This window comes from Podarcis gaigeae, assembly GCF_964106915.1.
Source record: "Podarcis gaigeae genome assembly, chromosome: 14".
Lineage (NCBI taxonomy): Eukaryota > Metazoa > Chordata > Lepidosauria > Squamata > Lacertidae > Podarcis > Podarcis gaigeae.
This window is the reverse complement of record NC_139690.1, coordinates 50,778,975-50,806,885: the sequence shown is the minus strand read 5'-3', so window position 1 is coordinate 50,806,885 and position 27,911 is coordinate 50,778,975. Positions and strand designations below refer to the sequence as shown.

Here is a 27,911-nt window from a genome sequence, read left to right as displayed (position 1 = left end):
AGAGTGACACCTGCATGCCTTCTGCATTCAAAGCTGGCCCTCCCCAAAAACTCTTATTGAAAGAACTTACTATCTTAGCCGCAGAAAGTAAGGTTTGGAACATGCACAGACAAGCCATCCAGTCTGAGCTTGACAAAAACTTTGGGTTTTTTAAAACAATCTTTAATTGGTAATAAAACAACTCCTTCCTCGCCAACCTGGTCCCTTGCTCTGCAAAGGCAACAGCCAGCAAGTAACGAGAATTTGGACCAACCTGGCTGCGATGCTTTCAAAAGGGAGGACTGAGTTATAAAGGTACAAAGCTTCTCAGCCAAACAAAACACTTGGAAACCCGTGTGCAATTGCACCTTAAGTCTGAAAGGTACACACGGGGCCTCTAGACTTGAACTTGGTAGTCAAACGCTGCTCACGCACGACTGTGTGCATCAAAAGGAGACGTCAGGAACTCTCACTGCGCACAAGTACAGAATCCAGTCATGTCGCTTGCAGAGCCACCCTGAAACTTCTCAGTATCTGCGCTGAACCGTTTGTTCATTAGAAATTGCAAGTTTTCGGTAGTATGGGCTCCTGAAGACTTTATTAATTGTGTGGTGCTGGTTTTAAATGCAACACAGTTTCCTTATTTCAAGGCGGATTCAGCTTTTTACATAGGGTTTGACTGAGTTTTGCATTTTAAACCAGGGGTGGAGAGCCAGTGGCTCTCCCAAAAGCTGGACTCCCGACTCCCGTAAGATGCAGCCAGCATGGCCAGTGGTGAGAGATGATGGGAGTTGCAGTCTGGCAACATCTGGAAGGCCACAACTTCCTCACCTGACTTTGGTGATGTTCTACAAATCAACAACGGTGCGCTTGTCATAATCTCGTCAGTCGCTCCTGGCTTGGGCATCTCTTGTGTGAGTTTTAGCTCCGCTTTGATTCCCACCCCCCTTTCTCAGATTTGCATCAGAGCTGTCTTCCTCCAGATGAGTTTCATACTAATCCCTACATGACGGTGCCCAAACGAGCAGGAAGACGTGTGGTTTTTTTTTTGCAAAGTGGCCTTTTAAGTTCTTGGGGTCAGGGTCGGGTTGGCAGGGTCTAGCCCTCCCCAAGGATCAATTCCATTTTGGAAAGCTGTCAGTAGCAATCTGCTTCATTATCTTCCGTATTCCCTGCAGCCGAGAGGATATCCTGCAAGAGCGACTGGGGGCTCTTTTCCAGGTGATCGCTGCTCCTGTCTAAAGATCTCTGCAAACCCTCCAGGTCCGTCGTCTCTAAGAAAAGGATCAGGCACTCTGGATCCTGGGAAATCCTTTTAGCCGACTCTCCAACAGGAAGGATCAGTTCTTCCTTCTGTTTCTCCTCCCGCTGCTGAGATGTGCTGCCCAGTTCCAAGCTGCTCTCCTCCAGGCGACTGTCTTTGCAAATCTTGGATTTCACGGCTAAAAGGATCTCGCAGGCTTTCAGCGCCACTGGCCTGTCGCAGTCATACAGGGCTCCAAAGAGGAACTCAAAGAGCTTCACTCGGCAAAACGCCTCCAGCAATTTGAGGCGACGGGCAGCCTGGCTGGCAGGTGATGAGTCAGCGGCGTACGGGCAGTCGGAGAGCCCAAGCCGGCCAGACATTTGGCCAGCAAAAACCTTGGCCAGCTCCAAGCCGCTGACCTTGACTTCCCAGTCCAAGTCTCTGTCCACGGCTTGGATGGCTCTGGAAACAAACTGCTCAGGGTCAGCCAGGACTTCCGGGTGGCCGTCCCGGAGCCAGTCAATGAAGACGCGGATCACAGCTCTGCGGGGGAAGCCTTCGGAGTCAGCGGACAGGATTTCCTGCAGGCGAGCCCCAACGCTGGCCTTGAAGGACAAGGAGAAGAGATGGGGGGGGGGGATCTGAACACTGTTTGCAAGCTATGCTAGGTGGGGGGAGAAACCCACATCGTGTTAACTCCCGCGGCACCAGGGAAACATGGTGCGCATTCTTCCCCTACCAAAGCAAATCCATTTTCCTCATAGAAGTTAGATTAGCCTCAACCAGAGCCAGGGCCTTTTCAACACTGGCTCATGAGACCAGGGCCCTGCAGGATCTGATTTCTTTCTGCAGGGCCTGTAAGACAAAGTTGTTCCGCCTGGCCTTTGGCTTGGAATCAATTTGATTCCCTTCCCTTTCTCTTATTTCCTTTCTCCTCCTGTGATGGAGCTCCTATTTGGGGACTTCCCTGGCTTTTTTCTGGCCCATGTAGGTCCAGTCTGGATAGTTAGCCTTGGTGAAGATTTGGCGTTTTCATTCCCTAAAAAGTTTTTGATTTGAGTTTCCATTGAAATGAGGCTGCATTTAATGTTTTAATATTTTAATGTTGTATCTTGTTTTTTAAGTTGTATTTCAATCAATTTGTTTTTATATCGGTTGTTAGCTGCCCTGAGCCTGGTTTTGGCTGGGGAGGGCGGGATATAAATAAAATTTATTATTATCATTATTATAATTACAGCCAAATCCATTCTCCTTATACAGTCAAAACCACCCCCCCACAAGGTCTGCAGAAATACAAAGAAGTATTTGCAGGGTGTGTTAAACCCTAAAGTTGTGGGGTGGGGCCCAAACAGCCCAGTGAGGACTGAGTGTGCTGAGTGGCCATTTCATGTTGGCTGATTTGGGAGGGGGTGAAGAGAAAACCAGAGGGAAGAGAGAATGGAGTGTTCTGGCAAAGGCCATGGAACACTGAACAGGAGTACTGCGCCCTGCAAGGTTTCATACACCTGGCAGGGATGCTTTAAGTTGAGATTCCTGCACTTCAGGGGGGTTGGTCTAGATGACCCTCGCGGGTCCCTTCCAGCTCTAAGATGCTATGATTCTAAAAGCACTTTGAACTGAGTCCAGAAACTCAAGAACTAACCATTGTAGTTGGTGTAAGATTGGTGCGATGAGCTCCGATCACTGCACACCTACAACCTCCTAGCAGCCGGGTTTTGTTTCAATATCCTATCTATTGCTTCATAGTACAGTCGTACCTTGGAAGTTGAACAGCCTAGTTCTCCTGCGTTTTGGTTCCCGAACGATCAAAACCTGGAAGTGACTCTTCCGGTTTTTGAACATTCTTTCAGAAGCTGAATGTCCGGCGGGGCTTCTGATTGGCTGCAGGAGCTTCCTGCAGCCAATCAGAAGCTGCGCTTTGGTTTTCGAACGTTCTGGAAGTCGGACGGACTTCCTGGACGGATTCCGTTTGACTTCCATGGTGCGCTTGTATTTCTAGGCTGTCCTTTCAGGGGAAACCCACCTAAAGCAGCCCCCCCCCCCCCCCCGTAAACAGAGCTGTAGTCTTCCGGTCTGAATGCGCCCCCCCCCGCCTTGCCGCGTGAAAAGGCAGGGACAAAAACGTGCTCAGCAAAGAGGACTGTACCTCTTTGTTGCTGCCATTGTTCTCTGAGCCGGGCTTCTTCAAGACAGCGCTAGCAAGCAAGGAAAACTGCCCCAAGGCTTCCACCGCACTGGCTCGCACGTAGCTTTCTGGGTCGGCCAGGAGGCCCTCTGCCAGCGGCAGCACTTCCGAAGAGAGAAGCTCTTGCCAGAACCACTCCTGCCCTGTGTAGAGATGAAAACAAAAAAGGGGGAGGGAGAATAAACAGTGCCTGATCCCATCAGCCCTCTGTCCCTACCATTAAAGAAAATGCCTGGCCCCTAGAAGTAGGTTGGAATGAAGTAATGTGGTTCTAGCAGAAATGATATAAAAGTTTAGGTAAAAATTGGTTTTCTTTAATTGGTGAAAGACGAGAATGTAAAATTATAGTATATTAAGATAAATTATTAGGATAAAAACTAAGCTGGAAAGGATTTGCTGAAATATTTAATTGAACTAGAATACAAAAAAGGGAGGTGTGAGGAGGTCAGGGAAATAAGTTAATGTAAGACAAGATATGGAAAGATGGAAATGGTTTTTTTTAATTGTTTTTATTTTTCTGCGTTTTGTATTTTCTGTTTCTTTTTTTTATTTCTTTTTTCTTTTTCCTTCTCTTTTTTGTAACGTTTTTTGAAACTTTAATAAATATTATTGGGAAAGAAAAAGAAAAAGCAAATGCCTGGCCCCGGACAGATCTTGCCAAGAGCACGCAGGCTTCCTGGGAAGGCTCACAGTCTCCAGACTCGCCCCCGCAGCGCACAGAGGTCATAATTTGCTCCATCAGATGTACTGCTGCCTGGAATCCTGAAGAGGGAAGCGCTCCACGCTGCAACGTTTTGTTGCAGCCGCTTCTGGTGTGCATTTAAAGTCACCAACCGGAATGGCTTTAAAACAGAGCGACAAAATCATGGGGGAATAAAGCTGTAGATGGTTTGTCAATTTCGTGTGAATGGTGCCGTTGTGAATGACAAGTGCCACTGCTGGCACGGCGCATATTTGGTAAATGTGCGCACAAATTTGAAAGTCCTTTAGTGAAACAGTAGGCCTACATTTCGGTAATACCTAGGTATATATGTATTTTGTTTTTCTAGCTCGATCAAAATTATTTATTATTTTGTAACAGGTAGATAGTGAAGAGCTTAGGTGGCTTCAGCGGCGGACGGATGGCGTCCCCTAGAATTCGGCGCCTGGGTGCCCCGCATCCCTTGCACCCCCAGGTAAAGACGGCCCTGTCTCCTGTTTTAGCTCATCAAGCCCATTGACGGTTGTGGACTCTCCTTCCTTGGAGGTTTCTAAGGAGAGGCTCGATGGCCGTCTGGAATGGATGCTTTAGCTGAGATTCCTGCATTGCAGCGCGTTGGACCGGAGGACGTTCAGGGTCCCTGCCACTCATTCTGTGCTTCTAAGAGGGACTGCTCCTTCGTCACCCAGCTGTGCTCCCTGCCTACAGGTTCTGCCTTCCCTGCACTTACCTCTCAGGCGCTTCATTGCTTGCGTGAGATGCTCCAGGGCCGAGTCGCGCACTTCCCAGCTGGGGCTGTGCATGCGCTTCTGCAAGACGGGCAGCATGTCTGCTCCAAGGGGGTGGGAGACAGAGGGAGGGTCACAGACAGAACTGTTGCAGCTTATAAAACAACGTCAAGTCTGTTTTACACATTGTGAGTCAAGTCCCATCGAACTTAAAGAGGGTCACTTCTCCCCCCTTTTAAATTTAAATTTTTGGTTTTATTTTGATAGTTATAATCATAAATAAATAAGAATAAACATGTGCACCCCGCCACCGAGACCATTCCATTGTAACTCCCCAACCTCCCAAAATTTCAACACCTCTTGTGATGGTTTGACCCTTTCCGCTTTAACAGTACAAATTCTACAAACACTCTCCATATCTCCTCAAAATCATTTCTCCTGCGTATTCCCTGTCTCACCTTAATGGCACATGTTAATTTATCGTTAGTAGCTATATCCCACACCTCTTTATACCATTCTTCCATTTTATATTCTGCTTGCCCATCCACTCCCTAGCTATTATAACTCATGCAGCTGTCAATAAATTTGTGAGCAAGTCCTTCATAGCCTATATACCTTCCACCCCATCATAAATTGATTATAATCAATTATAATATTATAATTGATTATAATAGGACAGCACTGTAAGTTACAACCCCATCTGGGGTGAAGACAAGGGAAAGTCCCCAGACCACACTGAACTCTTTGAAGGAAGATCACAAAAGAAGGAAAACAGTGTGGCGTTTTTTACAGCAGGTTCATGCTCTGGGTTTGAGATGCCCCACCCCTGCCATAAATAAGAATCTCGTAAGAGCCCTGAAGGATCAGGCCCGTGGCCCATCTAGTCCAGCATCCTGTTCTCATGGAGGCCAACCAGACACATGTGGGAAACCCGCAAGCAGGACTTGAGCGCAAAAACCCTTTCCCCTCCTGCAATTTCCACCGACTGGGATTCAGAAGCCATGCTGCCTTTGACTGTGGAGGCAGCCCAGAGCCATCTCTCCCTCCACGAATTTGTCTACTCTTCTCGGTCCAGTATATCTGAAGGAGTGTCTCTACCCCCATCGTTCTACCTGGACACTGAGGTCCAGCTCCGAGGGCCTTCTGGTGGTTCCCTCCCTGCAAGAAGCCAAGTTACAGGGAACCAGGCAGAAGGCCTTCTTGGTAGTGGCACCCGCCCTGTGAAACACCCTCCCACTAGATGTCAGAGAGAACAACTTCCAGACTTTTAGAAGACATCTGAAGGCAGCCCTGTTTAGGGAAGCTTTTAATGTTTGATGCATTTAATATTTTGTTGAAAGCCACCCAAAGTGGCTGGGGAAACCCAGCCGGATGGGCAGGGTATAAATAATAAATAAATTATTATTATTATTATTATTATTATTATTATTATTATTATTATTATTATTATTGCGACCTGGGTTGGTGACCATCGCTGCTTTCTAGGGGGGGGGGTGAGTTCCATAGTTTAGTTCGTGCTGGGCAAAGAAGTACAGGGGTACCTCGGTTTAAGAACAGCCCTGTTTACAAACGATTCAGTTTACGAACTCCGCAAAACCGGAAGTAGCGTCCCAGTTTGTGAACTTTACCTCAGCCTAAGAACGGAATCCGAAGGGCACTGGCGGCGGGAGGCCTCATTAGGGAAAGTGCACCTCGGTTTATGAACAGTTTCGGTTTAAGGACTTCTGGACTGGATTAAGTTCGTAAACTGAGGTACCACTCTAATTTCTTTTCTCTGTCCTCAATCTTCCAGCACTCAGATTCACCGGATGTCCTGTACACTGGCTGCAATGCTACTTGGGCCAGAAACAGGCTTGCAAATTTACCTCTGAGAAACTGTTTGTGCCGCTGGAAGTCACCGGCAGAGTCAGATGCTTCCGAGGTGCTTGGAAGCCACTTCAGCGTTGCTTGGAATGCCTTCTTCAAAACCTGAAAGAGAGAAAAGGGGGATGTCGTGAAAGAAACCCCCGAGGATGACCAGCATCCTGGTACTTTTACTTTGGCCATCCCCAAATCACTCCTTTTGCAACCAAGAACCAATGTGGTGTAGCGGTTGGAGGGTCTGGCTGCTACCTGGGAGCCCAGGGCTCAAATCCCCTGCTCAGCCACCATGAAACCCCCTGGTTGGCCTTGGGGGGCCCAGTCGCTGCCTCTCTATCTAGCCTCCCTCACAGGGTTGCTGTGGGGATTAACCAAGGAAGGAGAGAAAAACCTTCCCCACCTTAAGCCCCTGCTTCCGACTCAAGAATCCATACTTACAGCGGGGCTGCTATCTGGACTCTTCAGGTACACAAGGAGGATGTCAAAGATTTGTTCCATGACTTCATCAGAAACTGAAGCTAAAACACACAGAGAAGAACAGCTGGGAGTTATTTTATTTACTTATTTATTTACTTTGCAATTTATACACTGCCCTTTAACCAAAGATCCCAGGGTGGTGTACAACACTAAGGAAAAAATATATAATCAGGAACTACACGGAACTCTGGAACTCACTGCGGCAGTTACAAATATGAATGTGCATATCTATTTTAAAGGGAAGGGTGGTTCAAACGAGGGGGGTGGTCCTAGAATTGCCCCCCACCATAAAAAATGCAACTCATTTTGCAACCTGTTGTGTTTGTGTTACGAGCTTCAAACGTCTCAGGGGCTGCCGCATGGAAGATGGAGCCAGCTTGTTTTCTCCTGCTCCACAGGCAAGCACCCAAACCAATAGCTTCAAGTCACAAGAAAATGAGATTCAACTAAATAAGAAGAACTTTCCTGACAGTAAAAGCTGTTTGACAGTAGAAAAGACTCTCTCTGGAGGTGGTGGGTGTGGGAATGTTCAGGGAGGCAGGAGACGATATGTTGTTTATTAATATCCTTCCTAACTTGCACTAGCAAGTTCTATAACTTAGCAGATTTTTAACATTCCCCTTTGAATGCACAGAGAGTAGCTGGTTGCCAGCTTGTTTAAGCTTCTCAATATAGATTTCTGGTAAGATCCCTTATTTTCCTCTTAAAAGAATAAACACGCCACAATCTTGTGTTAAAAGTAGTTTACTCATATTCTGTTCACATTTGGATCCCAGAAGGCAGACTTAGTTACAAAGATATATACATGTGGATCTACCCCACATTGGGGGGGTGGGGTTAATCCCAGTGACTGCAGACTGGCAGTCACTGCAGTTCAGATGACGAAAGGAAGATGGAGAAGGAGGGCTGTGTGCCTTGTGCTTTTGTTACCTGCACAGGTAAGCTCACGCCCACCTCTAGTCACATGCAAGAGGAAATATGTCCCAGTCCAGGAGGAAACAGGAAGTTCAGACTGGCTGGATCAAACATCCCCTTGCATGTCCACTCTAGGAAAACAAGGAATGTTGTATTTGACTGCTCCTTCCTTCCTTCCTTGGAGGTTTTTAAGCAGAGGTAGGACGGCCATCTGTCAGGAAGGCTTTTGTTGCGATTCCTGCATTGCAGGGGGTTGGACTAGATGACCAATGGGGACCCTTCTGACTCTACAATCCTGTGAGAAGCTGGAAAGGACCATCAAAGGAGCCCTCGTTCTTCCCTTGCCTCCCAGGAGGTTTCTTGCAGGGCCGCGGTCACCCTGGAATCGACTGAGATAGCTAGGGAGGGGGGAGAAACCATTGACCCCCTGCTGGTGAGGCTTGCTGACCTCCCGGTAAAGCAAAAATTCGATCTTCTCCTATTAGGCAAAGACCACAAGACGACCCCGATTGTCGCCAGATTGTGCGCACAGATCTGTAGGCGCAGACCATCCCCCGATTAAATCTAGTTTGTTAAGAAAATTCCCAAACCCGGATCCACGGGCGACTTTGGGTCATTTCTCTAAGGTCGTCTATTTTAAAGTTTTTTATGTGTTTATATACCTATCACACTTTTAAACTTAAAATCCATTGTTGTATAATGTTTTAAATGTTTGTTTTGCTATTGGGATTGTAGTTCCATTTGTGTTTCTCAAGCTGGTCTCTGACCGTAATAAATTTCCTGTACTTACTTGCCCAGCGAGACAGAGCTCCCAGGAGGCCCAGGGCTGCCCGCTGAACTCGGAAGCAGCCGACCAGGAAGTTGCCGATCTTAGCTGCCAGAGGGGAGACCGGAATAGCGAGGCCAACGCAGAACTGCAGAACAGTCACCACGGACTGGAGCAAAGGCTGATGGGGAAACGCCACTGCCAGAGAGGCCTGGTGAAGAAAAGGGATAAATGCAATCTCAGCCAATTTGCTAGAGGTGTCTTATACACAGGCTTCTGGGTATGCGGCAGCCCCACTGCACAGGGGCAAAATTCGGTAAGGAAGCCAGTGTTCAGCATCTCAAGAGTTTCAGCTCGATACTGCACAAGGATGATACATTTAAAGCCCGGGGAGCTGATTTTTCCTCCACTCTCCGGCAGGAAAGGCTCCTAGCATGGCTTACAAATATTAATAACAAGAGAGTCCCTGCCCACTCGGCTTATAGTGTAAAAGATGCAGCACAAAAGGAAAGAGAGAAGAGGAGGAAAGAGGAAAATAAGTGAGTACAGGACCAGTTCTTAAAAGTTCTTCTAATGACCTTTTCCCTATAAAAAGCTCAGGGAGAAGGAGGAGCCAAAGGAGGATGGGTCTTTGCTTATCTAGATCTTACCACATACTGGATTTCCTCCAGATGAGCCAGAGTCTGGCACAGGAAACTGACACACGAGGCCCTGGAGGACAGAAGAGACTCCACAGAGGCAGATTCAGGCGGCAAACCTGGAAGTGGAGAAAGGGAAGCCGGAGGACACCAACGGAGCAAAAGGCTTCTCTGAAATGGCGAGTAAAAGCAGCCTTCCCCAACCTGGTGCCCACCAGATATTCTGGACTACAACTCCTAACAGCTCCAGCTAGAGCAGCCTGGCTGGGGCTGATGGGAGTTGTAGTGTAAAGCAGTTGTAGGGTACCAGGATGGCAGAGGCTGGCTAAGCAAACGCAGAGGGGGAAGAAAGTTGATTTTCCTCCAATGCCCTCCCAAACAGAAGGGGGCAGAATCCACCTGGGACATTCCAGCAAGGCCTGTTGTTCTTTGGATCGGGGCCCAGGCGAAGTATTTCAGGGCCTGTTAACTGTACTTTGCTCCCTTAACCCACCCATCCCGCTTAATGCAATATGTGCACATAAGAAACTAGGAAGTTCCTGCTGAATCAGGCCTATGCCCCCCCTAATCCTGTACCCACAGTGGCCATGCAGATGCCCCCAAGGGAAGCCCCAAAGCAGGCCCCGAACACAAGAGCCCTCTCCCCTCCTGTGGCGTCCAGCAATTGGTATTCGGAAGCTATTGCTGCCTCCTAACGCGGAGGCAGAGCCGAGCCACTGTGGCTGGCAGCACTGAGCTCTGAGGCCGGATCCTAACTCAGCAACGCACCTGGGAACTCTAAGGATGGAGAAGCGCCTCTCAAGACACAGCCCATTGGCTGCAGCAAAAGGACCAGACCTTGCACCTGGATTGCCTGTGGGCTTGAAGGAGGAGAGGGAGCAAGTTAGGTCTCTCTTGCATCTGCAGCAAGGCAGCATCTCTGTGCTTTTAATGTAGGTTATGATACGATAATCTTTATTGTCATTGTCCCATACAGAACAACGGAATTGAAAAAAACTACACCAGACATTCAAAAACCCACAAGCCTGCTATCCCAGCCTGGTTAGCCCCCTAAAAACTCTGATAGGTTAAGGTAAAGGTACCCCTGCCCGTACGGGCCAGTCGTGACCGACTCTGGGGTTGCGTGCTCATCTCGCTTAAGAGGCCGGGAGCCAGCGCTGTCCGAAGACACTTCCGGGTCACGTGGCCAGCGTGACAAAGCTGCTCTGGCGAGCCAGCACCAGCGCAGCACACGGAAACGCCATTTACCTTCCCACTATAAAGCGGTACCTATTTATCTACTTGCACTTAGGGGTGCTTTCGAACTGCTAGGTGGGCAGGAGCTGGGACCGAACGACGGGAGCTCACCCCACCGCGGGGATTCGAACCGCCGACCATACAATCAGCAAGTCCTAGGTGCTGAGGTTTTACCCACAGCGCCACCCGCGTCCCAAAAAACTCTGATACACCATAATTAAATACAGTATACTCCCATAGAGACTACCTTACACTGCGTTTAAAACCAAAATCGCATTTGGATAGAAACTGTTTCTCAGGCTCATTGTATATCATTTCTCAGAAACTTTTAACTTTTTTACATTCCCACCACTGATGAAAAAACGTCCCTTCCTTCTCTTTACATTTCCAACATTTGTTGTCAACCTTATGCATCTTTGCTAATTTTACAGGTGTCATATACCATCGATAAAACATTTTCACAACATTCTCTTTCAGCAGCGTACATGCCGTGAATTTTATATTCTCTTTCCACAATTTTTCCCATTCCTCAAATTGAATATTATACCCAAAATCCTTTGCCCACTGTATCATTACCGATTTAACCTCTTCCTCCATAGTGTGCCACTCCAGCAATATCTTATACATTTTTGACAGAGTTTTGTATTCATTGTTTATTATGTCTTTTTGGAAAATTGATTCCCCCTCTACATAACCTTTTTCCTTCAAATCTTTTTTAATTGTTTCATTTACCTGACGGTAGTGCAGCCAATCATATATGTACTCTTTAACTTATTCATATGGCTTCAGTCTCCATTTCCCTTCTTCCTTAGTCACCAAATCACTGTATGTACCCCATTTTTTCCTCATATTGATTTTCTTAACACTCATTATCTCCAACGGGGACAGCCAGTGCGGGACTTTTGGTTCCAAAATATTTTTATATCTCTCCCACACCTCAATTAGTGAACCCCTGAAGATGTGATTTCCAAATCCTTTATGAACCCTCCTTTTTTCACACCAGAGATATGCGTGCCATCCAAATCTATTGTCAAAACCTTCAAGATCTAACAATTCATTATTTTCTAACTTTATCCATTCTTTTACCCAGCATAAACATGCTGCCTCGTAGTACAATCTCATATCTGGCAGGGCGAAGCCCCCTCTTTCTTTAGCATCTGTCAGTAACTTAAATTTTATTCTGGGCTTCTTTCCCTGCCAGATATACCTTGAAATCACTTTTTGCCATTCTTTAAAAATTCCTATACCCTTTAATATGGGTATAGTCTGAAATAAGAATAACATCCTTGTTAAAAAAATGTTAAGATACACTTTTGTGAAAAAACCAGAAGCTTTTCTTTTAGGAATGACGGGAAAGGACATAAGAAGAAAGGACTTTAAACTTTTCCAATATGCTGTAACAGCAGCCAGAATCCTGTTGGCCCAGAAGTGGAAACAAGAGGAGATACCGACGATAGAAGAATGGAGATTAAAACTGACTGACTATGCGGAACTGGACAAATTAACCGGAAAAATTAGATACACTAAAGACCAAAAGTTCATCGAGGACTGGGGGAAATTGGTGGATTATCTGAAAAATATATGTGGTATGAACACAACGTTAGTGGGTTTTCCAGAGGCACTGTAAAAATTAAATAAGTATTGTTTATTAAAAATATTGGGACTAAGGAATAATAATGGCAATATAAAAAAAGGGAATGCGTACTATAGATATAAAAATGGATGACTCTCAGAGACGCTGAAGGAAGTTCAAAACAGAAATAATTTGATGTATTCGGGTTAAAATGTATAACTGCACAAATTTATAATTGGTGGGAAATTAATAAAAATTTATGTAAAAAAAAAGAAAAGAAAAGAAAAGAAACTGTTTCTCAGGCGGCTAGTCCTAGTCTTTATAGCCCTGTACCTTCTTCCAGAAGGCAGAAGCTGAAAGAGATCATTTCTGGGGTGCGCACTATCCTACACTATCTCTGCAGCTTTCTTATGACACCTGGAAGCATAGATTTGATCCAAGGTGGGAAGAGTGCACCCAGTTATTCTCTCCGCAGTCTTTACAACCCTGGACAGAATTGCTTTTCCCCCGACCGTGAAGCTCCCAAACCACACACACAGACCATAAGTTAATACACTGTAATTTTACAATGGTAAAATGCCATCAACAGATCCTTTGAGAGATTATTTTTCCGGAGGATTCTCAGAAAATATAACCTCTCCTGTGCAATCTTCATCAGGTCTTTGCTGTTTTCTCCCCAGGTTAGGTCATCTCTCAACTCCATTCCCAGAAACTGAAACACAGAGATCTGTTCCACACACTTCCCCTCAAAGCTTTATTCCATATATTAATGCAAATGCATGCACAAACGCAATAGTCCCGCCTTCCCCAGCCAGGTGTTTTGGGTATCAGCCCCACTTGCAACTGCAATTTGTGAGTGGGGAGAGGGCGGGAGGGCAGGAGAGGCAGGAACAGCAAGGAACATGCAGCTCTCTCCTGTGCTTGGGGCACAATCCTTGGCCATTTTAGTCAGAAGTAAGTTCCATTGCTTTCAATGGGTCTTACTCCTCAGCAAAAGTTACACAGGGCTGCAGCCTTAGACTTCGTTGCAGCTGCGGGTGAAGGCTAGGAGGTTAAGCATGGCTTCATAGAAAAGGCCAGCTTGAGGAGGGATTCTGGTGACTGGGAGTGGCCGCCGAGACCATCATCATCATTTTTAATTTGTATACCATGTTTCTATCTTACAATACTCAAGGTGGTTTACAAGCTGAAGAAACAAAAAAATGTACCGATACATCTTATAACAATCTAATGCAATACAAAAATGTGATAATAAAACATAACGCCGGTCCTGAAAGACCTACTCTGGCTCCCAGTACGTTTCCAAGCACAATTCAAAGTGCTGGTGCTGACCTTGAAAGCCCTAAACGGCCTCGGCCCAGTAGACCTGAAGGAGCATCTCCACCCCCATTGTTCAGCCCGGACACTGAGGTCCAGCTCCGAGGGCCTTCTGGCAGTTCCGTCACTGCGAGAAGCGAGGTTACAGGGAACCAGGCAGAGGGCCTTCTCGGTGGTGGCACCTGCCCAGTGAAACACCCTCTTGTCAGATGTCAAGGAAATAAACAAGTGTCTGACTTTTTGAAGACATCTGAAGGCAGCCCTGTTTAGGGAAGTTTTTAATGTTTAATGTTTTATCATGATTTTAATCTTTGGTTGGGAGCCGCCCAGAGTGGCTGGGGAAACCCAGCCAGATGGGCAGGGTATAAATAATAAATTATTTATTATTATTATTATTATTATTATTATTATTATTATTATTATTATTATTATTATTTTATCTGTTAAAGGAAAACAAGGCCAAACAAAATACTTAATGGTTTGGGCTTTAATGTTGAAGGGAACAAATCCCTACCAGGCTTCCAGTTTCAGGAGTCCCAAGGCCAGAGGGCCCGACTGAGTGAGGCTCAAGGTCTTCAGAGCAAGTGCCACCAGCTTCCAGAGGCTGCATTCTGGGCAGCCGAACGCAGGAGACCTACAGGAGGGAGGAAGATGCATTAGTGTGCGCGCATAACCTTTAGATATGTATTTGTTGTTGCCAGCAATCTGTCTCAAGAGACCATGGCGTGTGCCTCTGGGGGTAAAATCAAACCGCTGGAGAATCGCAGCACCTGCTGTGGCTGCAGAAACCTGGAACTCATAACTTTTGCCTCCCGTGCTGTTTTTGCTGTGTTAGCAGTGTTGAAGTGACCTCCCTAGGCACAATCTTGGGCTGTGTGTCTGGAGGTCCTGGGCTGCCCAGGCAACAAGACCCGACCCCCTGGCCAAGCCTTGCTGATGAGGTCCAAAGGAAAGCAGAGCAAGACGTTTGGCACCAGCTGGGCTGCAGGAGTTGCAGGAAGGAGGAGTACAAGGCGCCATCCAACAGTCTTAGGGACGCCACTCCTGATTTGTATAGGGTTTACTCCTCAGCCTTTTTTCTGCTAAAGGTATCCCACAAGGGAATGGAGATTTAGAATCTGAGTTTTCTTTCTCCTAGATGGGTGGCCTTCCTGGGGGCGGGTGGGGCAGGTGGAGTTGTGGCAAATGAAGGCCTCTCCCCAAGCCACCCTACTTCATAACTTTCTTGCTCCAGAGCATTTTTGCCTGGCTGGGTGGGATGTGTCCCTGACCTCTGATGATGCCTCTTGCTTGCTTGGATGCAGGATAGAGAGCCGTGTGTAAGTGTGTCCAGAAACTGGCCTACTCTATAAAGGTAAAATTGACACCTGCTGCCCCGCCCACTTTTGCCTCTGGCCCCACCCACCACTAACTTGTTGGGCCCAGAAGGTTGCCCCAAAGGGATGGGAAAGGTTCTCTGAAGGAATGACCACCAGGTGTGGAGCACACTTCCACCCGCAGACAAGCCACAACTGTCTGAACATCACGCCCTCTATCTAACCTTTGGCTTTCTCAGTGGTCTGCTGTGCCCTGTCTGTGACCTTTGTCTCCTTCGTTATACATTGTTCAAGGGGAAAATGAAACGGTGGAAACAGGTGCGAAAATAACTTTGTATCCCCCCACGATCGCGTGATTGGAAGACGTGTAAAGGGCACAGTCCAAAATGTATCTGACTGGTTTTGCATATTGTGCTAATAAAAAGAGCCTCAGCAGAGCTAGCTGGCAGCTTGCTGTGCACAGCTCACCTGCATTACCAACTCCCGCCTCATGCCTTCACTTCAGTTCTCCACAATAGGTTCCCACCAAGTAGCATAATCTCCCCGGGGTTTCTGGTCAGTGGTCTGGAAATGTTGGAGACTCAACTCAGGAGCTTCTTTTGGCAATGAAGCTGCTGGATCACAGGTCTTCCGCTTCCCCAATGGCTCCCAATTCTATTCCAAGCATAGCTCAAACTAATGGTTTTAACCTTGGAAGACCTCTTTGATATAGATCAAGGTTGGGGAACTGGTGGCTCTCCAGCCATGGCTGGATTACAACTCCTATCCTCCCTGACCATTGGCCATTCTGCCTGGGGGCTGATGGAAGATGGAGTCCATCAATCTCTGGAGAACCACAGAGTTCTCCATCCTTTGCCTCCCCTCACATTAATGAAAGCCACTGTGCAGGCACCTACCTTGCCATGCTGAGGAACAGATCCACCAGCTGATGCCCAACTTGGAGCAGCTCCTCTGTCAGGAGGGACTCCACCGTTCCCGCGATCCGCGACCAGAGCAGTTCAGTCCAGGCGTCCTGGTTGTGCTCAAACAACGTCGTCAGCAGCTGCAAGGAATGCTTGGCCCGGGAGGCCGAATGGGATTTGAGGGACTCTTCGACACGAGCAACGATCATTCGAGTGCAAGCCGGCCAATCGCAGTCCATCGAGCTGAGGAGGCGAGAGGGTTCGGACTGAACAGAGAAGATGAGCACGCGAGCGAGAAGGCGGTTGGCTCCTGAAGCAACAAACAGGCTCGGGTCTCCTTGGAGAGTGAAAATCACATCTAGGGAACCTGGTGTTGAGGGAGACAGAGAGAGGAAGATGCAGAATAATTTTGTAATGAGGTCCATGAGGAAGAGTGGCTTGAGCACTGGGCTAGGACCAGAGGGGAGGGTTCAAATCCCACACTCAGCCATGAAGCTCACTGAGTGGCTTTGGGTGAGACACTGTCTCTCTCAGCCCGTCCTACCTCACAAGGTTGTTGTAAGGATGAAACAGGGAGGAAGATAACCACGTACGCCACCTTGAGCTCTTTGAGGGGAAAGGTGGGGTATCAATGTGATAAACAAAACAAAAAAAGAGAAGGAGAATAAGAGTTTGGACTTGATATCCCACTTTATCACTACCTGAAGGAGTCTCAAAGCGGCTAACATTCTCCTTTCCCTTTCTCCCCCACAACAAACACTCTGTGAGAGCCAGTGTGGTGTAGTGGTTAAGAGCGGTAGTCACGTAATCTGGGGAACCGGGTTCGCGTCTCCGCTCCTCCACATGCAGCTGCTGGGTGACCTTGGGCCAGTCACACTTCTTTGAAGTCTCTCAGCCCCACTCACCTCACAGAGTGTTTGTTGTGGGGGAGGAAGGGAAAGGAGAATGTGAGCCGCTTTGAGACTCCTTAAAGGGAGTCTAAGGCGGGATATCAAATCCAAACTCTTCTTCTTCTTCTTCTGTGAGGTGAGTGGGGCTGAGAGACTTCAAAGAAGTGTGACTGGCCCAAGGTCACCCAGCAGCTGCATGTGGAGGAGCAGGGAAGTGAACCCAGTTCACCAGATTACGAGTCCACCGCTCTTAACCACTACACCACACTGCCTCCCATCCAGCGTTTTCATCTGGGTGATGCTTTCCTTGTGCGTGTGGGTGGTGCTGTTTTGGCTACGTAAGCAACAGGACTTGCAGCACAAACATCGGAAAGGGAGAAAGCGAAAAGGGGCAGCTTTCTTCTGTTCAGCAGCGTTTCTCCAATGGCTAGTGAGCTCTATAACCCAACAAATGACCCTACTAGCCATAAGGTGCAGCAGACATCACAAAAGCAGGCCGACCCAGAAAACGAGTAGCCCAAGGAAGGCTGGGGAGATCAGAGTGCTGCGGCACGAGGCCCAAGACAAAAGTCCATTTATTTCTCGTTGTTACAAGCCAGACATCTGCTCTGGAATTATGAGGGTGATGATTTACATGTCAGAAGCCATCAGGGCACATGATGCTTCACAAAAGACAAGGCCTTGCCCCTAGGAGCTTACAAACCAACAGAGGAGAAACAACAGAGGAAGGGGAGCCCAGGCAGCAGGGGGAGACGGAGTGGGAGAAAGCCTGTGGCCCTCCAGAGGTGGTTGGACTACAACTCCCAGCAGCCCCGGTGAGTGTGAGCAATCACCGCGGATGATGGGAATCGCAGTCCTACAGCATCTGGCTCCCCAACCCTGCAGGTTTGGGAGCTAAAATGTTCTCAACAGGATTCAACGGACAGGTTAGCCATGGGTTTTCAGTTTTAGGAAGCCCCACTGCTTTCCTTTAGGCAGACGGCCACGATTCACCAGCAGATCACCTCTCCAGTAAGACAGAGAGAGACTTCTTCCAAAACCCTGGACAGATGCTGCTAGGCAGTGTGGAGAATTCTAAGTTGGATGGACCAATGGCCTGACACAGATGCCTCTTGTGCCTCAGAGGCAGGCCCAGGTACATTGTATAAATTCTGGCAGAAGAAGCAGTGCTTACCAGAGTTGCACAAGAACTGGAAGGCGCTGTAGTGCTGCAGCATGCTGTAAACGCCCTGCACCCAGCCGCTCCGGATGGACATGTCTTCCCACAATGCACTGCTCAGAGGCCCCGCTTCTCCAAAGGCACCAAACACGACTTCTCCCTGCTGAAGCGAGAACAGAAGAAAGCGGGAGATTCTCACAGTCACTGACTGTGATGGGATAATGAGCTGCTTGTGCGTAAAAGCTTGATCCCTCTGGGGTTTGGCTGGTCACCCAAACCTAGGCACTAACGGAGCCCCCAAAGCATGACTCCGTCAGTCGCTGGTAGAATCTGACAGTGTGCGTCTACGGAACTTACTCCAACATAAAAGCTGTTTGACGGACATGCGCCTTCGTGACTCTGCGTGACAGTTTCCGGCGAAGGGTGGGAGTTCCTAACGGGGCTCTTGTTACCTCTTCACTATTCTCACTAGAAGTATCCCAGAGCCTCTCCCCCGACTCCCCTTCCGCTGGAACTCCTGCTCTCCCCCTACTGGTTCCTTCTTCTGCTGTAGAGTCTCTCCTATTCTCCTGGAGCCTCTCCACCACCTGTCCCTCCGATGGCAGTTCCCTGACATCCACCTCCCCCCCAGGGCCCCCTTCACCCCCCCGCCTCCTCTCCCACTGGCGGTGAGGGCGGAAAGCCCCTGAAGGAACTCTCCTCGTCGTCCGAGGATTCAAACACTTCTAACCACGGCGTACCGTCTCTCTCCTCGTCTTCCTCTTCTTCGTCGGAGTCGGCTTCCTCACCCACCCCTGACTCTGGGAACCCTTCAAACTCCCCTTCCTCATCGGTGGTCCCAAAGTGTTCCCTTCTAAATCGTGCCACGGGTTGCGGTTTTTTTGGGAAACGCTGATGAAATGTTTCTATTAACACCTCGTCCTTGACTAACTCTGCTGGTACCCAAGTGTATTCCGACTCAACTTCCCCCTCCCATTCTACCAGATATTCCACCTGATTCCCCTTCCACCTGGAATCAATGATTCTTGCCACGTTCATGTCGCGTTCTCTCTCTTCTATCACGGGCGTTTGGGTGACCTCTCTCTCACGCTCCCCCCACTCACGTCCCTCTCGGTACGGCGACAGTAATGACCTGTGAAATACTGGGTGCAATTTCATGTGACTGGGCAGTCTGAGTTTGAATGCTACTGGGTTGACCTGTTGTATGACCTCAAAGGGTCCCAATCTTTTGGGTCTCAATTTCTTACTCCCTCCCTTGAACGGTAGTCCTTGGGTGGATAGCCACACCCGGTTTCCCACCCTTATAGTTTCACCTTCCCTCCTATTTCTGTCTGCTTGCTTCTTATATTCTTCCTTGGCTTTCTCTAAGTTAAGTTGAAGCTGACGGTGGATCGCTTCCATCTCTTCAAAAAAGTGTTCCGCCGCCAGCACGCTCCACCTCTCCCCTCCTTCTCCTGGAAATGCCCGGGGATGACACCCATAATTTGCCAGAAAAGGACTCATCCCTGTGGACACGTTCTCCGCGTTGTTGTAGGCAAATTCTGCCAGAGGTAACTTATCTACCCAATCATTTTCTCTGTCTTTTACATAACACCTCAGGTATTGTTGTAAAATCCCGTTTGCCCTTTCCGCTTGCCCATTTGTTTCTGGGTGCCGGGCAGTTGAGAAATTGAGTTCCACGTGCAGTAAGCTCATAAGTTTCCTCCAGAACCTGGAAGTAAACTGTTTCCCTCTGTCGCTGACCACCCTCAAGGGGGCGCCATGCAACCTGAAAATATGCTCTACAAATAACTTGGCGGTTTCCTCCACGGTGACCGCTTGGGAACAGGCTATAAAATGACACATCTTAGTTAATAGATCTACCACCACCATGACAGCTGTTTTGCCCTTGGATTTTGGCAGATCCATCATAAAATCTATGGATACTGCCTCCCATGGCCTTTCTGGTGTGGGTAAGGGTTGTAATAGCCCCGCTGGCGCCACCCTCTCCCCTTTCGCTCGCTGGCACCTGTTGCAACCCCTGACATATTCCCGTACGTCCTCCCTCACCTTGGGCCACCAAAACTCCCTGGTAACCAACCACATGGTTTTGTGCTGTCCAAAATGCCCCGCTGTGGGGCTGTCATGCAACTGCTTGAGTACTCTGCCCCTCAGTTCCCCATCTGGTATGTACAGTGCCCCTTTGTAATACAACGCCCCGTTCTTTTCTTCAAACCCCCCTGTGTTCTCCTCTGTCCTCCTGAGTTCTCTGAATTTCTCTTGGGCGTATTCATCGTTCTCAGTACCCTCTATCAGTTCCCTCTGCCCCACCAATGCCGCCCCACACACCCAGCGGTCTTCAGGGATTACATGCCTTGCCTCAGGCGCTCCCTCCCCCTCTAAGTACTCAGGTTTCCTGGAGAGGGCGTCCGCCCTCACGTTCTCGGAGCCTGGCACGTAACGAATCTCAAAGTGGAATTTGGAGAACTCCTGGGCCCATCTCACTTGTCTCTGGTTCAGCACTCGTGCTGTTCTCCAGTATTCCAGATTTTTGTGGTCAGTTCGGACTTGAACCTTGTGCTGCGCCCCAATCAGCAAGTGCCGCCATCTCCGGAATGCTTCATGAATGGCGAGCAGTTCTCGGTCGTATACTGTGTAGTTCCTCTCGGATTTGTTCAACTTCCGCGAGAAGAACGCACATGGTCTCCATTCGGACGTATCTTTTCCCGGCTGGAGAAGCACGGCCCCCACCGCTCGGTCTGACGCGTCAGTCTCCACCCTCATTGGTTGTTGTAGATCTACGTGCAAAAGTTGCTCTTCCGACGCAAACGCCTGCTTCAAGTGTTCGAACGCCCGCTGCGCTTCTTCCGTCCAAACAAATTTTTTCTTGCTGCTAAGACAATCCGTGATGGGCGCTGTTAAATGGGCAAAGTTTTTGATGAACTTCCTATAGAAGTTTCCGAAGCCCAGGAATCTTTGCACGTCCTTCTTGGTCTTTGGTGTTTTCCATTCCAGTACCGCTTGAACCTTGCTGGGATCCATGGCCAATCCCTTGTCAGACAACCGGTACCCCAGGAATTCCACCTCCCTGGTATGAAACTGACACTTCTCCAGTTTCACCCACAGCCGATTTTCTCGCAGTTTGCTCAGTACTTCTCTTACATCTCGCACATGCTGCTCCTCATTCTCTGAGTATACCAGGACGTCATCTAAGAACGCTACGCAGTTCTTGTAGAGCAATGGCCCCAGGACGTGATTCATGAACGATTGAAAACAGGCCGAGCCCGCCTGTAGACCGAAGGGCATAACGAGGTACTCAAAGGCCCCCAAGGGGGTGAACATAGTGTTTTCCACTCATCCCCCTTTCTCACACGTATCAAGTTATATGCCCCTCTAAGGTCCAGCTTGGTAAAATTTTTCCCTTTTCTCACCCGTGTCAGAATGTCATCAATTCTAGGCATAGGGAACGTCACTGGTTCTGACACTGCATTTAGGGCCCTGAAATCACACACAAGCCTGGGTTTACCCGTGTTTTTTTTGTCCACAAAGAACACTGGGCTGCCCCCCACCGCTCGTGACTCTCTGATGAAACCTCGCTTGAGGTTCTTGTCAATGAACTCCCTTAACTCCTGCATCTCACTGTCTGACACTGCATACAGCTTGCCCACTGGCAATTGTGCTCCTGGGAGTAAGTTAATTTGACAGTCAAAGGGTCTGTGCGGGGGCAGTTTATCTGCTTCCTTTTCGCTAAAGACGTCAATCAAGTCAGCGTATTGTGGTGGCACCTTCCCCTTGTCCATCACTTCCATCCCTGCTAGAGTGGCCCTGGCCCCTGCCTGAGCCTCTCCCTCCTTGCAGTGTTCTAGGCAATGTGCTGATCCAAAGGAAACCACTCTCTGATGCCAGCCTACTAGCGGATCATGTAGTGCCAGCCAGCTCATTCCCCAAATAATAAGAGCTCCTCCCAAGGTGGCTACGTTAAACGCTATCAGTTCTGTGTGTCTTGCCACCCTCATTATCATTGGTACAGTCTGTTGGCTCACTTCTCCTCCCAACAGTTCCCTCCCATCAATCGTGGTAACCTGCAAAGGCTTACTTAATGGGATAGTCTGTATCTGGTGTTCAGCTGCAAACTCCTTACTCATGAAATTACAGGAACTACCTGAATCCAATAGCGCTTTTATCTTTAGTGGGTGTCCGTTTGCCAGTTCCAGCAACACCTCTATCACAAGCGCTGGTCTTGGAGGTTCCGGCGTGGGCACATTCACTACTCCCTGGCCTGGCTGCTGTGCCCTGATGTTGGCAGCCAGGCGTTGGCTTTTACTTGCTCCTTGATTTCTTCTTCCTCCTTTCCCCCAACAGTTCCCGCCATCTCTTGCCATTCCTTCCTTTGCGGACAGACTCTGGCAAAGTGACCTGGCTGTTGGCAGAGATAACATCTCTTGGCGCTCTTTCCCTCCTTCTTCCGCCCCTCACTGGTGTTTGAAACTGCGCGTGCGCGCGCTGTTCCAAGTTCCATCGGCTCTGCTGGCGGGAAAGGCTGCTCCGGAATCTCCGGAATGCGGAAGTCCTTCCAACGTTCCCCCTTTCCTTCCCGCTTTTCCAAAGCTCTGGCTTCCTGGCGCACTCCTATGGACAGCGCCGATTTAGTCAGCTGGTCCATAGACTCCGCCCTAGGCGCCCGGGAAAGTTCATCTTTCACTGCCGGAGAGAGCCCTTCTTCAAACAGCATTTGAATAGGTTCACTCGCAAGGTCCCACCCCAGTCTATGAATCAGCATGGTGAACTCAGTCCAGTACTCAGGTACAGATCGGCTCCCCTGTTTACACGCCATTAACTGCCTGCGCACCACCCCTTGCTCAATCTCGCTGGAAAACATCAAGTCCATGGCGCGAAAAAATTTCATTGTGTCCTTTAAGATTTCATTATTGGCTGCCATCAGGGGCTGAATCCAGTCCTTCGCCCCTCCCTCTAGATGGCCAATCACGTACGCCACTCTAGAGTTCTCATCGGGGAAGTCATCAAACAGTAGATTGAGAGCATATTGCATCTCTGTCCTAAAGACTTGATAGTTCCTGGGATCCCCCCCAAATTTCTGCACCAATCCAGGCACCTTTCTGGCAAGTGGGGTGGTTTTCCCCTTATCCGCATCTTGAGCCCTCCTCTCCTCGAGCCTCGCCGTTTGCAGCGCGAGCTGGACCTCCAACGCCCTGTACCTTTCTTCCAGGCTTGGACCTGCTCCAGCTCCAGCTCCTCCGGTTCCGGCTGGTTCGCTCATGATGCCCTCTGCTTGCACAAGCTGCTTTCAAAGACTGTCAGATTGCTGTGATGGGATAATGAGCTGCTTGTGCGTAAAAGCTTGATCCCTCTGGGGTTTGGCTGGTCACCCAAACCTAGGCACTAACGGAGCCCCCAAAGCATGACTCCGTCAGTCGCTGGTAGAATCTGACAGTGGGCGTCTACGGAACTTACTCCAACATAAAAGCTGTTTGACGGACATGCGCCTTCGTGACTCTCTGCGTGACAGTTTCCGGCGAAGGGTGGGAGTTCCTAACGGGGCTCTTGTTACCTCTTCACTATTCTCACTAGAAGTATCCCAGAGCCTCTCCCCCGACTCCCCTTCCGCTGGAACTCCTGCTCTCCCCCTACTGGTTCCTTCTTCTGCTGTAGAGTCTCTCCTATTCTCCTGGAGCCTCTCCACCACCTGTCCCTCCGATGGCAGTTCCCTGACACTGACCTACGACCAACGTCCATTTCTGCATGGGGGGAAATCCTGAAACATATGCAACCTAGTGCTGCTCTTTTGTGCTTTTTAAAGGTAAAGGGACCCCTGACCATTAGGTCCAGTCACGGATGACTCTGGGGTTGCGGCACTCATCTCGCTTTACTGGCCGAGGGAGCAGATGTTTGTCCGCAGACAGTTTTTCCAGGTCATGTGGCCAGCATGACTGAGCCGCTTCTGGCGAAACCAGAGCAGTGCACGGAAACGCTGTTTGCCTTCCCGCCGGAGCGGTACCTATTTATCTACTTGCACTTTGAGGTGCTTTTGAACTGCTAGGTTGGCAGGAGCTGGGACTGAACAGCGGGAGCTCACCCCATCGCACCCCATCGCAAACTTCTGATCAGCAACCCCAGGCTCTGGGGTTTAACCTACAGCGCCACCCACGTCTCTTGTGCTTTTTTGGTGGTTATATTTTAAGGGTTGGACCGATGGGTCCAAAACCCTCAGTGAGTTAGGGGCTTCCTCTGCATGTAAAGACAGGTTCTGGTGGATGGAGCGGACGAGACCAAGAGCGGGTCCAATGGTCAAGAAGGCAGTTTCTGCAGGTGCTGTAGAAAAAAGCGAGGGGCAGATGGGGCTCGTCTACCTGGGAAGGGAGCCCATCCAGGGGAAGTAAAACTCAGGTCCAAACCCCCCCACTGCCTTGCAGGGTATCTTCAGGGGAAGAAAAGGAGTAAGTCCTACATAAACCTGGACTTCCTAAGATGGCTTGGTGGTACCTTGTATGCCTCCTTCCAGCAACTCCTGCAGCCAAGCTGGTGCTTAAGACTTTACTGACCTGCAGGTGTTGGAAACTACTTTCAGAGGCAGCAAATATCCCAGTGAGCCTCAGGACGAAGGAAAGGATGGTGGGATTTGGCTCCTCTTGTCTGAGCACAGCCAGGACCAGCTCCTTCAAACACGGGTTTTCTTCTAACAGCAGCAGGCTGGATCCTGGGAGGGGGAAAAGAAGGGCCAGCAGGGAATGACCAGATGTTTAGTTAGAAGACAAAACTTACGTAGTGCAAAGCCTCTGCGGTCTACTCAGACTAAGTTGCTTAGTCTTCTCTGCACTGACTCTCCATATTTTAAGGCAGGGGATTTCCTCAGCCCTATCTGGAATCACAGTCTCAACCTATTAAGAAATTTCACATGCCCCCAGCCCTCTACATCTTATACCCTTGCTTCCTAACATTTAAAGCGAAACATTTAAATGCTTCCTAACATTTAAAGCGAAATCTCCTTTCTTGCTATTTGAACCAGCTGCTTTGAGTTCTCTGGAGCTCCAACTTTGCTCCATCAACTACAACAGGCTTCCCCAACCTGGTGCCCTCACTACATTTTATATGACAACCCCTATCATCCCTGACAGTTGACCATGCTGGCTGGAAACTGATGGGAATTGGAGTCCAACAACATCATGGGCAGGTGGGCAGATTGCACCAGGCACGGGAACACTGGTTTCACTTTCTGTCTTGCCAGAGTGGTGCATGCTCTAGTTATTTCCTACTTGGACTACTGCAATGCATTCTTGTGGGGCTACCATTGAAGGTGACTCGGAAACTGCAATTAATCCAGAATGCGGCAGCTAGATTGGTGACTGAGAGTGGCTGCTGAGACCATATAACACCAGTCCTGAAAGATCTTCATTGGCTCCCAGTACATTTCCAAGCACAATTCAAAGTATTGGTGCTGACCTTTAAAGCCCTAAATAGTCTCAGTCCTGTATACCTGATGGAGCGTCTCCACCCACATCATCCAGCCCGGACACTGAGGTCCAGCGCTGAAGGCCTTCTGGCGGTTTCCTCGCTGCGAGATGTTAGGTTACAGGGAACAAGGCAGAGGGTCTTCTTGGTAGTGGCATCTGCCCTGTGGAACACCCTCCCAGCAGATTTCAAGGCAATAAACAACTATTTTACTTTTAAAAGTCAACTGAAGGCGGCCCTGTTTAGGGAAAGTTTTAATGTCTGACGCTGTATTGTTTTTAATATTCAGTTGGAAGCTGCTCAGAGTGGCTGGGGAAACCCAGCCAGATGGACAGGGTATAAATATATCATTATTATACTTTGGCTATCAAAAGTATTATTATACTTTGGCTAAACAAAGATCATGGCCACTGGTCCCATCACCTCCTGGCAAATAGAAGGGGAAGAAATAGAGGCAGTGAGAGATTTTATTTTCTTGGGCTCCATGATCACTGCAGATGGTGACAGCAGTCATGAAATTAAAAGACGCCTGCTCCTTGAGAGAAAGGCGATGGCAAACCTAGACAGCATCTTAAAAAGCAGAGACATCACCTTGCCAACAAAGGTCCGTATAGTGAAAGCCATGGTTTTCCCAGTAGTCATGTATGGAAGTGAAAGCTGGACCATAAAGAAGGCTGATCGCCGAAGAATTGATGCTTTTGAATTATGGTGCTGGAGGAGACTCTTGAGAGTCCCATGGACTGCAAGAAGATCAAATGCATCCATTCTGAAGGAAATCAGCCCTGAGTGCTCACTGGAAGGACAGATCCTGAAGCTGAGGCTCCAATACTTTGGCCACCTCATGAGAAGAGAAGACTCCCTGGAAAAGACCCTGATGTTGGGAAAGATGGAGGGCACAAGGAGAAGGGGACAGAGGACGAGATGGTTGGACAGTGTTCTCGAAGCTACAAATGTGAGTCTGACCAAACTGCGGGAGGCAGTGGAAGACAGGAGTGCCTGGCGTGCTCTGGTCCATGGGGTCACAAAGAGTTGGACACGACTAAACGACTAAACAAAAACTTTGGCTATCACCTCTTTATGATCTCTTTTCTAGGTTAGATATTTGTAAGTGTTGAATCAGGACCTGCGAGACCAGGGTTCCAACCCCCACTCAGCCATGAATTTCACTAGATGATCTGCCTCTCAGCCTAACATTCCTCACAAGGTTGTTGTGGGGCTTAAATGAAGGGGGGGGGGCAGAAAACCACATATGCCACCTTGAGCTCCTTAGAGAGAAAGGTAGGATACAAATGCAATAAACCATTTCTATACCACTTAACACCAAAATCACAAGCCCCAGAATGAGATTCTGTGACCCTCCAGATGTTCTTGGCCTTCAGCCTCCATCAGCCGCAGTGCAGATAATGAATAGTAGATGGTCATCCATCCTCTGTTTAAAAACTTCTAAGGCAGGACAGTCCACCACCTTCCAAGCTGATGGGATATGGGGGGCCACATGGTCTCAAGGCCCCTTGTTTTGTTTTTTTCAAGAGGTGGGTTCCTTTCCATACATGTGTGTGACGCTTTAGAGAAGCCTTACAAAATAAACATCTAACCATGGAACTTACCAGTGTTAATCAGCATCTTAAACCAATCCAGCAACTTTTCCAAACAAGTGTCATCCGAAAGGGGGTGCCTTGGATCTGCCAGAATCGTACATACTGAAGGCAGAAGTTGAGAGCACTTTCTATCCATGGCGAGTCTCAGTTCTTCCGCTCTGTTTTTTCCCTCATGAAATAGTGTAAGAACAAGGCAGAACCTACAACGCAAAAAAAATGTTTTTGAAGAGGAACCTAAACCGGAACATGAGATCTTGCATTTAAATCTAACAGCCCAACTGTACTCAAATGACAGCAAAGTGACCTGGTTTCACCCACTCTCACTTAGGATCGGACCCAAAGCTACTGTTTTTGAGAGCTAAGGAGGGGGACTTGACTAAAACTGGGGAGCATCAGGGGGTGGGACTCACGGGTTCCATTAAGTCCCCCTCCTTTCCTGCTCCGTGATCAAAGTATTGCAGCTCAGTGCTGAACCTGCTTACTCGGAAGTAAGGCAGCAGCGGCAACGAGTTCAGCTTGAGTTTATTATCAAGTACAGTAAGTGCACCTCTCGGGGTCTCCTTGGAATGCTGCTCTCCGCACGCACAGCTCGGCCGGCGCGATCAGCGTTTACTCAGAAGTAAGTGCCACCGACTTCCACACAACTAGCCTCCCCAACAGTTTGTGCGCCTATCACTTCTGCTTTAATTGGGAATAAGCCACAGGAATCTCTGGAGAGTCCACCAAGCAAGCACGCAAACGCCGCGATCCTGGAGAGGAAGCCTGCTGCACAAAACGGGACTTGCTCTCCGAGCAAACGTGGCTTGGATCGGGTTGCAATAAAATCCCCGCGCGCTGCTATCGCAAAGACCTTACCTGCCCCGTTTCCCTTCCAAGCGCTACTGGGCATGCTCAGTTCATCTCCGGCAGTGAGCATGCTCAGTAGCGCAAGCGAAGCCTCCCGCATTCCTGCCTTGCCAGCACTTGGCATGAGTTTCTCC

General features: G+C 48.8%; 1 protein-coding gene across 5 annotated transcripts; it reads right to left on the bottom strand.

Annotated features, from left to right (window-relative positions):
* On the bottom strand, positions 1–27,911 carry BRAT1 (BRCA1 associated ATM activator 1). 5 transcript variants are annotated; one of them, XM_083711482.1, is made up of 14 exons: positions 27,787–27,828; positions 26,941–27,100; positions 24,427–24,581; positions 17,903–18,050; positions 15,833–16,205; positions 14,135–14,254; positions 10,263–10,354; positions 9,507–9,613; positions 8,881–9,067; positions 7,137–7,216; positions 6,704–6,806; positions 4,841–4,939; positions 3,372–3,553; positions 1–1,830 (listed from the first exon to the last, which is right to left on the bottom strand). In XM_083711482.1, exons 2-14 carry the CDS (start codon positions 27,065–27,067, stop codon positions 1,117–1,119), a joined length of 2,487 nt encoding a protein of 828 aa, XP_083567608.1. In that variant the 5' UTR covers positions 27,068–27,100; positions 27,787–27,828; the 3' UTR covers positions 1–1,116. The 5 variants fall into 5 exon arrangements, with proteins under 5 accessions (XP_083567608.1, XP_083567609.1, XP_083567606.1 ...); XM_083711483.1 differs by having other exon boundaries at positions 26,941–27,089; positions 27,787–27,817; XM_083711480.1 differs by having other exon boundaries at positions 5–1,830; positions 26,941–27,131; positions 27,787–27,911.

Excerpts from the sequence above, each read along its gene's own strand:
- BRAT1 (XM_083711480.1), bottom strand. The coding sequence starts at position 27,067 with ATGGATAGAAAGTGCTCTCAACTTCTGCCTTCAGTATGTACGATTCTG. Across the intron at positions 7,217-8,880 it reads AGCTCTGTCTCGCTGGGCAA|CTTCAGTTTCTGATGAAGTC; the intron begins GTAAGTACAGGA and ends TGTGTGTTTTAG. Across the intron at positions 6,807-7,136 it reads GTCCAGATAGCAGCCCCGCT|GTTTTGAAGAAGGCATTCCA; the intron begins GTAAGTATGGAT and ends TCTCTCTTTCAG.